At 63.4% G+C, this 13,912-nt stretch overlaps 6 protein-coding genes across 6 annotated transcripts; all 6 read right to left on the bottom strand.

The window, feature by feature from the left end:
* Positions 1 to 169: 169 nt before the first annotated feature.
* LSCM1_01136 (uncharacterized protein) lies at positions 170 to 607 on the bottom strand (the record flags this gene model as incomplete). The annotated part of the gene is made up of 1 exon (XM_067318761.1): positions 170 to 607. The coding sequence occupies one exon, from the start codon at positions 605 to 607 to the stop codon at positions 170 to 172; it is 438 nt and encodes a 145-aa protein (XP_067174866.1).
* Positions 608 to 1,602: 995 nt separating this feature from the next.
* On the bottom strand, positions 1,603 to 3,765 carry LSCM1_01137 (uncharacterized protein; the record flags this gene model as incomplete). The annotated part of the gene is made up of 1 exon (XM_067318762.1): positions 1,603 to 3,765. The coding sequence occupies one exon, from the start codon at positions 3,763 to 3,765 to the stop codon at positions 1,603 to 1,605; it is 2,163 nt and encodes a 720-aa protein (XP_067174867.1).
* Positions 3,766 to 5,334: 1,569 nt separating this feature from the next.
* On the bottom strand, positions 5,335 to 5,772 carry LSCM1_01138 (uncharacterized protein; the record flags this gene model as incomplete). The annotated part of the gene is made up of 1 exon (XM_067318763.1): positions 5,335 to 5,772. One exon carries the CDS (start codon positions 5,770 to 5,772, stop codon positions 5,335 to 5,337), a length of 438 nt encoding a protein of 145 aa, XP_067174868.1.
* Positions 5,773 to 6,768: 996 nt separating this feature from the next.
* Positions 6,769 to 8,331, bottom strand: LSCM1_01139 (uncharacterized protein; the record flags this gene model as incomplete). Its single annotated transcript, XM_067318764.1, has 1 exon — positions 6,769 to 8,331. One exon carries the CDS (start codon positions 8,329 to 8,331, stop codon positions 6,769 to 6,771), a length of 1,563 nt encoding a protein of 520 aa, XP_067174869.1.
* Positions 8,332 to 10,334: 2,003 nt separating this feature from the next.
* LSCM1_01140 (uncharacterized protein) lies at positions 10,335 to 10,772 on the bottom strand (the record flags this gene model as incomplete). Its single annotated transcript, XM_067318765.1, has 1 exon — positions 10,335 to 10,772. One exon carries the CDS (start codon positions 10,770 to 10,772, stop codon positions 10,335 to 10,337), a length of 438 nt encoding a protein of 145 aa, XP_067174870.1.
* Positions 10,773 to 11,766: 994 nt separating this feature from the next.
* On the bottom strand, positions 11,767 to 13,758 carry LSCM1_01141 (uncharacterized protein; the record flags this gene model as incomplete). The annotated part of the gene is made up of 1 exon (XM_067318766.1): positions 11,767 to 13,758. The coding sequence occupies one exon, from the start codon at positions 13,756 to 13,758 to the stop codon at positions 11,767 to 11,769; it is 1,992 nt and encodes a 663-aa protein (XP_067174871.1).
* Positions 13,759 to 13,912: the final 154 nt, after the last annotated feature.

Consider the following 13,912-nt stretch of genomic DNA (forward strand, 5'->3'; position numbering starts at 1 on the left):
AAAGCAAACGTCATAGTCGGCTTCGCCGCTTCCATCATGCGGCCCCCCGCCTCCATCTGGTAGTGATCTGTTTTACGAAATAACCAAACATTCAAGTAAGAAAAAAAACATATATTAGCACCCGGTCATGCAGGCGAGCTACCCTCCACCATGAGAGCCAAGTCTGCCTCTAAGCCTGGAGCACCACGGCGCCGCCGGCCTTGCGGATCTTCTTGTCGGCCAGCTTGCTCACGTAGCGCGCCTTCACGATGCACGGCGCCTGGATGTGGCCGCTGCCCAGCAGCTTCGCGTACCCGCACGACTGCAGGTCCACCACAGGCAGGCACCCGCCCCTCGTCGCCCTCGCCGCCTCGTCCGCGGCAATCAGGCGCGTCAAGCTGTTCAGGTTGATTGTCGGCTTCCACATCGGGTTCTTCTTGCGATGGTAGTGGTCCATGCCCAGCTTACCAAAGTACCCGGGGTGGTACTTGTCGAAGTTGATGCGGTGGTGATGCATGCCGCCGGCGTTACCGCGACCGGACTCATGCTTGCGGTGCTTGCCTACGCGACCGTAGCCGCAGAACGTCGAGCCGCGCTGGTGGCGGCACTTCCTGAAGCGTGTCGGCATCTCGCGGTCAAGCTGCGCCCGATGGCCACGAGACGTAGTGGGGCGCAGCGCAGCGTTACGTGCGATGTGAGTATGAATGGGTGCCGGTGCGGGGAGAGGGTGGGGGAAGGGGAAGAGACAAGCGCGATGGAGTGGCGGCAGCGCAGCGAGGGCGCGAGGAGCGCCCGTGCGGAGACGTCAATGTGTGTGTGCGAGTGCGTGTGTCAGAGTCGAGTCGGCAGGGGGCACGAGGATACAGACAGCACAGCATGCGCTCGATCCGGGAGGGGAGGGCCGCGCGGGTGTGGCACAGGCACGCCGTCCACCCGCCTCGGTCGCGCAGCAGCCGATGCCACTGCCGTAGGTCCAGAGCGAGCCCTCCGCGCGCGCACACACACAAACTGAGGCGGTCCACCTTGCTCACGCGCAGCGCTCCGCAAGGCGCTCTGCGTTCTGAGATGCGTCGTGCCTTTCACAGCCAGCGCACACATGCGCATGCACACTGCACACATGAGTTCGCCACAGCCGAGGTGCCTCTCCGAGGAACGAACACAGGGCGCTGTAAGGGCAAGCAATGGAGAGAGCGCGGGGAAGGGGGAGAAAGAAGGGCGCGCGGCGGAACAGCAAAGCGAAGGGGAAGAAGGTGGAGAGGGGGGAGGGAAGGGCGCCCACCGTCGAGATGCAGGGGCACAAGACAGAGAAGGGCGGCTGCCCTGCCCTGCCCTCCCCTCTGACGCTGCGATGGGCGTACGCACGCCCCACGCGCACAGCCTCAATAAAGCAAAGAAAAAAGGAGTGAAAGGTGTGAAGGGAGAAAAGGAAGTGATACAGCGAACCAAGCGTGGCGGCCCCGCACCGACATCAGCCAGCGCGCCATCGAGGGGGCACCAATGAGCGAGACGAAGAGCTCTGCTGAAAGGCAGGAGTGGGGGGCGCGATCGTGGCTCACGTCGAGGAGCGGAAAGGAAGCGGGACAGCGACAGGCACAGGGCCGCTCCGCGTCTCATGGAGACGTCTCACGAGGAGGAGTTCTTCGCATCAGCCCCGCCTGCGGCGCTCACGATCGCGGTATCCTGCCCGTCCGTGCCGTTCGCGCCTTCCGCAAGATGTATCTCCCACGTCAGCCGCGCCAGCTCGTCCTGCTGGTGACGCACCATTCGTGAGAAAGGGCACCACACGCAGCACCCGCTCACAAGGGCGAACAGCAGCGCGATCACAACAAGCAGTATGGCCGCCGCGCCTCCAGTGATACCACCGTAGCGGCACAGAACGCTGGGAATCGACCCCGATATCTTGGCGCCGTCGCACGCCTTCGGAATGTTGTAGTCATCACGCCGAACATACGACACAAACGTCGTGATGTCATATATGATGATGAAGTCCTCGTCACCCTCGTTGGCATTGCAGCCGATATCCCCCTCACCAGGCCCCAGCGCCCTGCACGCCAACGCGCGATCCGCCACGGGGAAGGCGTAGCCTTGCGGAAAAAAGGGGTGATGCGGGAATAGCGGCAGGGGGCCGCCGTGGCCCACCACCGTCATGCGTAGCAGTCTGGAGTAGTCCGACAAGCCACTCTGCACACTCTCGGGTGTATGAAACGGCGTCGTGTCCACGCTACCCGAGGTCGCCCAGAACCACGTCACGAGCACGCCGCTCACCTCAGCCGCCCACACCCCGCACGGCACGTTGCGCACCGTCTGGTTGCCGATGAACGTCGGCGGCACAGTCGGCGAGTAGAGCAACAGGGCACTTGCACTCTTTGCCATCATCTCGTAGCCAATAAGAACGCGTCGGCAGGTGTCTTGGTCAGGGAAAAAGTAATCGCGCAGGGCTTTGTCGTTGTCCTCATTGCCACGCTGCACTCCATTCTTCGTGTTGAAGTACGCCAGTTGATTATACGAGTCGATGAACCACTCATACATAACAGAGCGATCGGCGACGCTGCTTACAGGAAGGAGTAGCCTCGTGTATGAAGTCCCCTGGGTGGCACTGAAGGCCTCATATACCTCAAACACGCTTTTAGTCATAGGGGCAATGACGAAGAATTCGGCCGTGAACTCGTCGGGGAAGTCGGGCATCGGCGGGTTGTTATCATCAAACCACTCGGATGAAGACGACTGCGAGCTCAAGTGGCTGGAGGCTTCCTGGGACGAATCCACAGAGGAGGAGGTGTGTTCGCTGGCGGGCACCAGTGAGAACGCGTCGATCGAGGAGCTGGAGGCAGAGGCGGGCACCAGTGAGAACGCTTCGATCGAGGAGCTGGAGGCAGTGGCAGGTACAAGGGAGTAGCCGTCCAAAGAACTTGAATCGCTAGTGGCACTCAGCGACAGCGCCGGGGCGCTAGCAAGGCCCGCAATGGTCGGCAACGACGACCGAGCAGCACCCATCGGCTTGGCGGCGAGTTGAGCAATAGAGGACAAAGCTGAGGTTGTGCCTTTGCAGGAAGCAGGCAGGGTGAAAGGCATCAGCAGGTCGGACACATTCCTACCCAAAAAGGTAACAGTGAATAAACAGTCATTGATTTTTGCGCTCACGTGAGCCGTCATCTCAACCGTTAGCGCCGTTTTGTTGACCTGCACCAAGTTCACCATCCACCCAGGAACACTTATCCCAATAAGAGCGCTATACGTCTCCATCGTCCCAAGGCCGCCGAATGCAGACGGAATGGTGAGGTTGAAAAGGTTCACAAAATTTTCCACCTCCATTCCGCGATTGACGCTCACACTGAACGACACAGGGAGCGCCTCAGACAGCACATCGATAAGAGTCTGTGCAACAAGTACCTCATCTGCATGCGAGAAAGACCCCTTCGTGTGCACGCAGCCGCCGGAGTCGGTCACAGTGTACTTGTCGGTGTCGTTAATATAGTAAGTACGGACAAAGTCGCTGTCCATAGTCCGATCCATGATCAACGGAAACTTTAAGCGTCCCTTCTCCCACGGGACGCTGACGTCAACAGAAAAGCTGAAGGCGCTTATCGTCGAGGTGCTGAAGACTGTCGGCCTATTACTCGCGGCAGTGCGGCACACCAGCTCCACGTCCACCGTTTGCCATCCGCTCAGCGGCAGCAGGCTCACCGCGCTCGCCGCGCTCACGGCGACGGAGACGCTGAGCAGGGCGAGCAGCGTCGCGGCGGCGGCGTGCTTCGCCATCGCAGCGGAGCGAGAAGCGCGCATCATCGGCTGCAAAGCAATAGCACCGGAGAAAGTGCTACCAGATGATGACAAAAACAAAGCAAGGAAGAAGAAGTGAGCAGCAGGGCAGTGAGGAGCAACCTGGATGAGACCCGGTCGCACCCCCTCCACACCTGCAACACGCAGCCTTGACGGCTAGTGCACCCCAGCCGCTGCGCGCGTGTGTGTAACCAGGACACGGCGCTAGCGGGAGCAGTGCGCAGTCGAGCAGTGCCGCTGGCACGGAGGGCGAAAAACAAAATTGTGAAAAAATGTAACAAGGATAGCAATGCGGCAATGCAGTTGTCAGTGAGCGAGAGGCGCCTGGCAACGCACGAAACCGCAGACGGCAGTCCCGCCGAAAGCACGCGTGACGGTGGCGGTGCAGGAGAAGGCGAGGAGAGATGGGAGAGCCCCACGGCCCAGCACGCACACAGAGCGCGCGTGAAAAGGCGCACGGGCGCAGAGGGCGGGCGGGGAGCGGGTGGCGGCGACACGGACGGGGAGAGCTCCGCAAGGGGCACAGAAAACAAGATGGGGCGCGCGTAAGCGAAGATGCGACGGCGGCCGTAACAGAAAGACGTGCCGAGAGACGACAGGACGAGACGAGCCGAGACGCAAAGCCTGCAGGATGGCCAGGGCATGCAGGCGGGAGGGTTCGGTGTCGCAAGCGGTGCGCCCGTGGCGTCGGCAGCGGCCGCGAGCGTGCAGTGGCGTTCGAATCGAAGCAAGCAACGCCGAATCAGAAAAGGAGAGAGGCACAGAGAGGCACGGGCAAAGAGGAAGAGTGGAGAGTGAGGGGGTGCGCATGGCGCAGAGAACAACGCGGCGACCTCGCCAGCAACGTCACAGGAGGGGAGACAGGCAGGCAGCACAGCCGTCTCTCTCCCCTATCTCCGTATCAGCGCTACCCCCGCCGTCGCAGAAGCGCCAGCACACACAGAGAGCGGGAACGGCCGGCGCCGCCAACGCAAGGCACTGCGACCCCGCACCCCTTCAGCGACACCGGGAGAGGAGCCGGCTGGCCCAGCAGCAAACACGGCGTGCGGCGGTCCTGGGCGCACCCCGCACAGCGCGGCTCGCACCGCGATCGTCCACGCAATACCAGGCGCCCGCCCGCGCCGCATCCCGTCATCACACATGCGCGGGACGCTCGCTCGCTCTCTCTCAGTGTGTGTGTGTGTGTGTGTGATTGTGTGTGTTTGTATGCTTTGACTGCCTGCTGAGAAACGAAAACGCCGCCTCCTATCGGCAGCCTCACGCACCGACTTTCACACGCGCCCGTCGCACCCCCCCGTCCCTCCCGCCCCATGTAGCGCAAGCCCGGCACGGCGAGCAGGAGGTGCGCTCGCGCAAAAGGAGTGGCATGCGCCCCGCCACCTTCCTCACCGTGCACGGTATCGGTTATGGCGGCTTCGCGCATTCACGCCAGGCGCTGACGCGGGGGAAGAGAGCGGGCACACGGCAGAGGCAGAGAGAACGCGCGAAAACGCGGCTCCACAGAGGGGGCGAGAGCGCCATCAAACGAAAACGTGCGCGGGCGGAAAAGAGAAACAACGCGCCCTCTCCTCACACTCACGCCTGGAGCACCACGGCGCCGCCGGCCTTGCGGATCTTCTTGTCGGCCAGCTTGCTCACGTAGCGCGCCTTCACGATGCACGGCGCCTGGATGTGGCCGCTGCCCAGCAGCTTCGCGTACCCGCACGACTGCAGGTCCACCACAGGCAGGCACCCGCCCCTCGTCGCCCTCGCCGCCTCGTCCGCGGCAATCAGGCGCGTCAAGCTGTTCAGGTTGATTGTCGGCTTCCACATCGGGTTCTTCTTGCGATGGTAGTGGTCCATGCCCAGCTTACCAAAGTACCCGGGGTGGTACTTGTCGAAGTTGATGCGGTGGTGATGCATGCCGCCGGCGTTACCGCGACCGGACTCATGCTTGCGGTGCTTGCCTACGCGACCGTAGCCGCAGAACGTCGAGCCGCGCTGGTGGCGGCACTTCCTGAAGCGTGTCGGCATCTCGCGGTCAAGCTGCGCCCGATGGCCACGAGACGTAGTGGGGCGCAGCGCAGCGTTACGTGCGATGTGAGTATGAATGGGTGCCGGTGCGGGGAGAGGGTGGGGGAAGGGGAAGAGACAAGCGCGATGGAGTGGCGGCAGCGCAGCGAGGGCGCGAGGAGCGCCCGTGCGGAGACGTCAATGTGTGTGTGCGAGTGCGTGTGTCAGAGTCGAGTCGGCAGGGGGCACGAGGATACAGACAGCACAGCATGCGCTCGATCCGGGAGGGGAGGGCCGCGCGGGTGTGGCACAGGCACGCCGTCCACCCGCCTCGGTCGCGCAGCAGCCGATGCCACTGCCGTAGGTCCAGAGCGAGCCCTCCCGCGCGCGCACACACACAAACTGAGGCGGTCCACCTTGCTCACGCGCAGCGCTCCGCAAGGCGCTCTGCGTTCTGAGATGCGTCGTGCCTTTCACAGCCAGCGCACACATGCGCATGCACACTGCACACATGAGTTCGCCACAGCCGAGGTGCCTCTCCGAGGAACGAACACAGGGCGCTGTAAGGGCAAGCAATGGAGAGAGCGCGGGGAAGGGGGAGAAAGAAGGGCGCGCGGCGGAACAGCAAAGCGAAGGGGAAGAAGGTGGAGAGGGGGGAGGGAAGGGCGCCCACCGTCGAGATGCAGGGGCACAAGACAGAGAAGGGCGGCTGCCCTGCCCTGCCCTCCCCTCTGACGCTGCGATGGGCGTACGCACGCCCCACGCGCACAGCCTCAATAAAGCAAAGAAAAAAGGAGTGAAAGGTGTGAAGGGAGAAAAGGAAGTGATACAGCGAACCAAGCTTGGCGGCCCCGCACCGACATCAGCCAGCGCGCCATCGAGGGGGCACCAATGAGCGAGACGAAGAGCTCTGCTGAAAGGCAGGAGTGGGGGGCGCGATCGTGGCTCACGTCGAGGAGCGGAAAGGAAGCGGGACAGCGACAGGCACAGGGCCGCTCCGCGTCTCATGGAGACGTCTCACGAGGAGGAGTTCTTCGCATCAGCCCCGCCTGCGGCGCTCACGATCGCGGTATCCTGCCCGTCCGTGCCGTTCGCGCTTTGAGCGAGATGTATCTCCCACGTCAGCCGCGCCAGCTCGTCCTGCTGGTGACGCACCATTCGTGAGAAGTGGCACCACACGCAGCACCCGCTCACAAGGGCGAACAGCAGCGCGATCAGAACCAGCAGCAGCGCCTCCACGCCGCCGGTGACGCTGGTGAGGTGGCACGCCGCGCTGGGAATCGAGTCGGATATCTTGGCGCCGTCGCACGCCTTCGGAATGTTGTAGTCATCACGCCGAACATACGGCACAAACGTCATGATGTCATATACCATCATGTAGTCCCTGCCAGTCTGGTTGGCATTGCAGCCGATATCCCCCTCACCAGGCCCCAGCGCCCTGCACGCCGCCAAGCGATCCGTCACGGGGAAGGCGTAGCCTTGCTGAAAGAAGGGGTGGTGCGTGAAGAGATGCGGGGCGCCACCCCGGCCCACCACCGTCATGCGTAGCAGTCTGGAGTAGCCCGAGAAGCCACTCTGCACACTCCCGGGTGTATGAAACGGCGTCGTGTCCACGCTGCCCGAGGTCGCCCAGAACCACGTCACACGGACACCGTTCGCCTCCAGCGCCCACACCCCGCACGGCACGTTGCGCACCGTCTGGTTGCCGATGAACGTCGGCGGCACAGTCGGCGAGTAGAGCAACAGGGAGCGGATGTTCGCGGCCATCAAGTTGTAGCCCACGCGGAGGCGTCGGCACCTCTCCTGGCCCTCGAAGTACTTGTCCATATCGCTGTCGCCCGTCCCCCGGCCATCCCGCCCTTCATACTTCGTGTTGAAGTACGCCAGTTGATTATACCAGTCGACGAACCACTCGTACATGTACACCCCACTGCTGGCGCCTCTCGTGGGAAGCAGCAGGCGGGTGTAGGCGACACCCCCTTCGGGGCTGAAGGACTCGCGAACCTCCCACATGGACCTGTTCTCTGGCGCTATCACCAAGAATTCGGCCGTGAACTCGTCGGGGAAGTCGGGCATCGTCGGGTGGTGGCGATCGGCAGGTACCGGTGGCAAGGCCACCGATGGCGGAGACGCCAGGCTCAAGTTGGCGGAGGCGCTCAGCGACAGCGCCGGGGCGCTAGCAAGGCCCGCAATGGTCGGCAACGACGACCGAGCAGCACCCATCGGCTTGGCGGCGAGTGGACGGACAGAGGACGACGATGCGCCTTTGCAGGAAGAGGGCGGAGGCGGCACCGGTGCGCCAGCCATGTTAGCGCCCAAGAAGAAGATGGTGAAGAGGCAGTCGTTAACTTTGTAGTTGGCCGTGGCCGTCACCTCAACAGACAGCACCGTCTCGTTCACCAGCACCAAGTTCACAGTCCAGTTATACACCGTCAAGATACTGGCGGTGTACGTGGTCGCCGTGCCGAAGCCACCGAATGCGGACGGAATGGTGAGGTTGAACAGGCTCGAGTAGTTCCTCACCGGAATAGCGCGATTGATGCTCGAGTTGTACGTCAATGGAAGCGGGGTAGTCAGCATATCGGCAATAGCCTGTGCAACAAGTACGTCGTTGTCGCGGTCGGCCGGCCCCTCGTGTGCACGCAGCCGCCGGAGTCGGTCACAGTGTACTTGTCGGTGCCGTTATAGTAAGTACGGACAAAGTCCATGTCCACCGTGCGCTCCACCACGAGTGGAAAGGGAGCGCCCATATGCGCGGCGATATCATCCCAGTTGAGGAGGAAGCTGAAGGCGCTTATCGTCGAGGTGCTGAAGACTGTCGGCCTATTACTCGCGGCAGTGCGGCACACCAGCTCCACGTCGACGGCCCCCCAACCGCTCAGCGGCAGCAGGCTCACCGCGCTCACCGCGCTCGCCGCGCTCACGGCGACGGAGACGCTGAGCAGGGCGAGCAGCGTCGCGGCGGCGGCGTGCTTCGCCATCGCAGCGGAGCGAGAAGCGCGCATCATCGGCTGCAAAGCAATAGCACCGGAGAAAGTGCTACCAGATGATGACAAAAACAAAGCAAGGAAGAAGAAGTGAGCAGCAGGGCAGTGAGGAGCAACCTGGATGAGACCCGGTCGCACCCCCTCCACACCTGCAACACGCAGCCTTGACGGCTAGTGCACCCCAGCCGCTGCGCGCGTGTGTGTAACCAGGACACGGCGCTAGCGGGAGCAGTGCGCAGTCGAGCAGTGCCGCTGGCACGGAGGGCGAAAAACAAAATTGTGAAAAAATGTAACAAGGATAGCAATGCGGCAATGCAGTTGTCAGTGAGCGAGAGGCGCCTGGCAACGCACGAAACCGCAGACGGCAGTCCCGCCGAAAGCACGCGTGACGGTGGCGGTGCAGGAGAAGGCGAGGAGAGATGGGAGAGCCCCACGGCCCAGCACGCACACAGAGCGCGCGTGAAAAGGCGCACGGGCGCAGAGGGCGGGCGGGGAGCGGGTGGCGGCGACACGGACGGGGAGAGCTCCGCAAGGGGCACAGAAAACAAGATGGGGCGCGCGTAAGCGAAGATGCGACGGCGGCCGTAACAGAAAGACGTGCCGAGAGACGACAGGACGAGACGAGCCGAGACGCAAAGCCTGCAGGATGGCCAGGGCATGCAGGCGGGAGGGTTCGGTGTCGCAAGCGGTGCGCCCGTGGCGTCGGCAGCGGCCGCGAGCGTGCAGTGGCGTTCGAATCGAAGCAAGCAACGCCGAATCAGAAAAGGAGAGAGGCACAGAGAGGCACGGGCAAAGAGGAAGAGTGGAGAGTGAGGGGGTGCGCATGGCGCAGAGAACAACGCGGCGACCTCGCCAGCAACGTCACAGGAGGGGAGACAGGCAGGCAGCACAGCCGTCTCTCTCCCCTATCTCCGTATCAGCGCTACCCCCGCCGTCGCAGAAGCGCCAGCACACACAGAGAGCGGGAACGGCCGGCGCCGCCAACGCAAGGCACTGCGACCCCGCACCCCTTCAGCGACACCGGGAGAGGAGCCGGCTGGCCCAGCAGCAAACACGGCGTGCGGCGGTCCTGGGCGCACCCCGCACAGCGCGGCTCGCACCGCGATCGTCCACGCAATACCAGGCGCCCGCCCGCGCCGCATCCCGTCATCACACATGCGCGGGACGCTCGCTCGCTCTCTCTCAGTGTGTGTGTGTGTGTGTGTGTGTGTGATTGTGTGTGTTTGTATGCTTTGACTGCCTGCTGAGAAACGAAAACGCCGCCTCCTATCGGCAGCCTCACGCACCGACTTTCACACGCGCCCGTCGCACCCCCCCGTCCCTCCCGCCCCATGTAGCGCAAGCCCGGCACGGCGAGCAGGAGGTGCGCTCGCGCAAAAGGAGTGGCATGCGCCCCGCCACCTTCCTCACCGTGCACGGTATCGGTTATGGCGGCTTCGCGCATTCACGCCAGGCGCTGACGCGGGGGAAGAGAGCGGGCACACGGCAGAGGCAGAGAGAACGCGCGAAAACGCGGCTCCACAGAGGGGGCGAGAGCGCCATCAAACGAAAACGTGCGCGGGCGGAAAAGAGAAACAACGCGCCCTCTCCTCACACTCACGCCTGGAGCACCACGGCGCCGCCGGCCTTGCGGATCTTCTTGTCGGCCAGCTTGCTCACGTAGCGCGCCTTCACGATGCACGGCGCCTGGATGTGGCCGCTGCCCAGCAGCTTCGCGTACCCGCACGACTGCAGGTCCACCACAGGCAGGCACCCGCCCCTCGTCGCCCTCGCCGCCTCGTCCGCGGCAATCAGGCGCGTCAAGCTGTTCAGGTTGATTGTCGGCTTCCACATCGGGTTCTTCTTGCGATGGTAGTGGTCCATGCCCAGCTTACCAAAGTACCCGGGGTGGTACTTGTCGAAGTTGATGCGGTGGTGATGCATGCCGCCGGCGTTACCGCGACCGGACTCATGCTTGCGGTGCTTGCCTACGCGACCGTAGCCGCAGAACGTCGAGCCGCGCTGGTGGCGGCACTTCCTGAAGCGTGTCGGCATCTCGCGGTCAAGCTGCGCCCGATGGCCACGAGACGTAGTGGGGCGCAGCGCAGCGTTACGTGCGATGTGAGTATGAATGGGTGCCGGTGCGGGGAGAGGGTGGGGGAAGGGGAAGAGACAAGCGCGATGGAGTGGCGGCAGCGCAGCGAGGGCGCGAGGAGCGCCCGTGCGGAGACGTCAATGTGTGTGTGCGAGTGCGTGTGTCAGAGTCGAGTCGGCAGGGGGCACGAGGATACAGACAGCACAGCATGCGCTCGATCCGGGAGGGGAGGGCCGCGCGGGTGTGGCACAGGCACGCCGTCCACCCGCCTCGGTCGCGCAGCAGCCGATGCCACTGCCGTAGGTCCAGAGCGAGCCCTCCCGCGCGCGCACACACAAACTGAGGCGGTCCACCTTGCTCACGCGCAGCGCTCCGCAAGGCGCTCTGCGTTCTGAGATGCGTCGTGCCTTTCACAGCCAGCGCACACATGCGCATGCACACTGCACACATGAGTTCGCCACAGCCGAGGTGCCTCTCCGAGGAACGAACACAGGGCGCTGTAAGGGCAAGCAATGGAGAGAGCGCGGGGAAGGGGGAGAAAGAAGGGCGCGCGGCGGAACAGCAAAGCGAAGGGGAAGAAGGTGGAGAGGGGGGAGGGAAGGGCGCCCACCGTCGAGATGCAGGGGCACAAGACAGAGAAGGGCGGCTGCCCTGCCCTGCCCTCCCCTCTGACGCTGCGATGGGCGTACGCACGCCCCACGCGCACAGCCTCAATAAAGCAAAGAAAAAAGGAGTGAAAGGTGTGAAGGGAGAAAAGGAAGTGATACAGCGAACCAAGCGTGGCGGCCCCGCACCGACATCAGCCAGCGCGCCATCGAGGGGGCACCAATGAGCGAGACGAAGAGCTCTGCTGAAAGGCAGGAGTGGGGGGCGCGATCGTGGCTCACGTCGAGGAGCGGAAAGGAAGCGGGACAGCGACAGGCACAGGGCCGCTCCGCGTCTCATGGAGACGTCTCACGAGGAGGAGTTCTTCGCATCAGCCCCGCCTGCGGCGCTCACGATCGCGGTATCCTGCCCGTCCGTGCCGTTCGCGCTTTGAGCGAGATGTATCTCCCACGTCAGCCGCGCCAGCTCGTCCTGCTGGTGACGCACCATTCGTGAGAAGTGGCACCACACGCAGCACCCGCTCACAAGGGCGAACAGCAGCGCGATCAGAACCAGCAGCAGCGCCTCCACGCCGCCGGTGACGCTGGTGAGGTGGCACGCCGCGCTGGGAATCGAGTCGGATATCTTGGCGCCGTCGCACGCCTTCGGAATGTTGTAGTCATCACGCCGAACATACGGCACAAACGTCATGATGTCATATACCATCATGTAGTCCCTGCCAGTCTGGTTGGCATTGCAGCCGATATCCCCCTCACCAGGCCCCAGCGCCCTGCACGCCGCCAAGCGATCCGTCACGGGGAAGGCGTAGCCTTGCTGAAAGAAGGGGTGGTGCGTGAAGAGATGCGGGGCGCCACCCCGGCCCACCACCGTCATGCGTAGCAGTCTGGAGTAGCCCGAGAAGCCACTCTGCACACTCCCGGGTGTATGAAACGGCGTCGTGTCCACGCTGCCCGAGGTCGCCCAGAACCACGTCACACGGACACCGTTCGCCTCCAGCGCCCACACCCCGCACGGCACGTTGCGCACCGTCTGGTTGCCGATGAACGTCGGCGGCACAGTCGGCGAGTAGAGCAACAGGGAGCGGATGTTCGCGGCCATCAAGTTGTAGCCCACGCGGAGGCGTCGGCACCTCTCCTGGCCCTCGAAGTACTTGTCCATATCGCTGTCGCCCGTCCCCCGGCCATCCCGCCCTTCATACTTCGTGTTGAAGTACGCCAGTTGATTATACCAGTCGACGAACCACTCGTACATGTACACCCCACTGCTGGCGCCTCTCGTGGGAAGCAGCAGGCGGGTGTAGGCGACACCCCCTTCGGGGCTGAAGGACTCGCGAACCTCCCACATGGACCTGTTCTCTGGCGCTATCACCAAGAATTCGGCCGTGAACTCGTCGGGGAAGTCGGGCATCGTCGGGTGGTGGCGATCGGCAGGTACCGGTGGCAAGGCCACCGATGGCGGAGACGCCAGGCTCAAGTTGGCGGAGGCGCTCAGCGACAGCGCCGGGGCGCTAGCAAGGCCCGCAATGGTCGGCAACGACGACCGAGCAGCACCCATCGGCTTGGCGGCGAGTGGACGGACAGAGGACGACGATGCGCCTTTGCAGGAAGAGGGCGGAGGCGGCACCGGTGCGCCAGCCATGTTAGCGCCCAAGAAGAAGATGGTGAAGAGGCAGTCGTTAACTTTGTAGTTGGCCGTGGCCGTCACCTCAACAGACAGCACCGTCTCGTTCACCAGCACCAAGTTCACAGTCCAGTTATACACCGTCAAGATACTGGCGGTGTACGTGGTCGCCGTGCCGAAGCCACCGAATGCGGACGGAATGGTGAGGTTGAACAGGCTCGAGTAGTTCCTCACCGGAATAGCGCGATTGATGCTCGAGTTGTACGTCAATGGAAGCGGGGTAGTCAGCATATCGGCAATAGCCTGTGCAACAAGTACGTCGTTGTCGCGGTCGGCCGGCCCCCTCGTGTGCACGCAGCCGCCGGAGTCGGTCACAGTGTACTTGTCGGTGCCGTTATAGTAAGTACGGACAAAGTCCATGTCCACCGTGCGCTCCACCACGAGTGGAAAGGGAGCGCCCATATGCGCGGCGATATCATCCCAGTTGAGGAGGAAGCTGAAGGCGCTTATCGTCGAGGTGCTGAAGACTGTCGGCCTATTACTCGCGGCAGTGCGGCACACCAGCTCCACGTCGACGGCCCCCCAACCGCTCAGCGGCAGCAGGCTCACCGCGCTCACCGCGCTCGCCGCGCTCACGGCGACGGAGACGCTGAGCAGGGCGAGCAGCGTCGCGGCGGCGGCGTGCTTCGCCATCGCAGCGGAGCGAGAAGCGCGCATCATCGGCTGCAAAGCAATAGCACCGGAGAAAGTGCTACCAGATGATGACAAAAACAAAGCAAGGAAGAAGAAGTGAGCAGCAGGGCAGTGAGGAGCAACCTGGATGAGACCCGGTCGCACCCCCTCCACACCTGCAACACGCAGCCTTGACAGCTAG

The sequence above is a fragment of the Leishmania martiniquensis genome, chromosome 35 (assembly GCF_017916325.1).
Source record: "Leishmania martiniquensis isolate LSCM1 chromosome 35, whole genome shotgun sequence".
NCBI classification, from domain to species: domain Eukaryota; phylum Euglenozoa; class Kinetoplastea; order Trypanosomatida; family Trypanosomatidae; genus Leishmania; species Leishmania martiniquensis.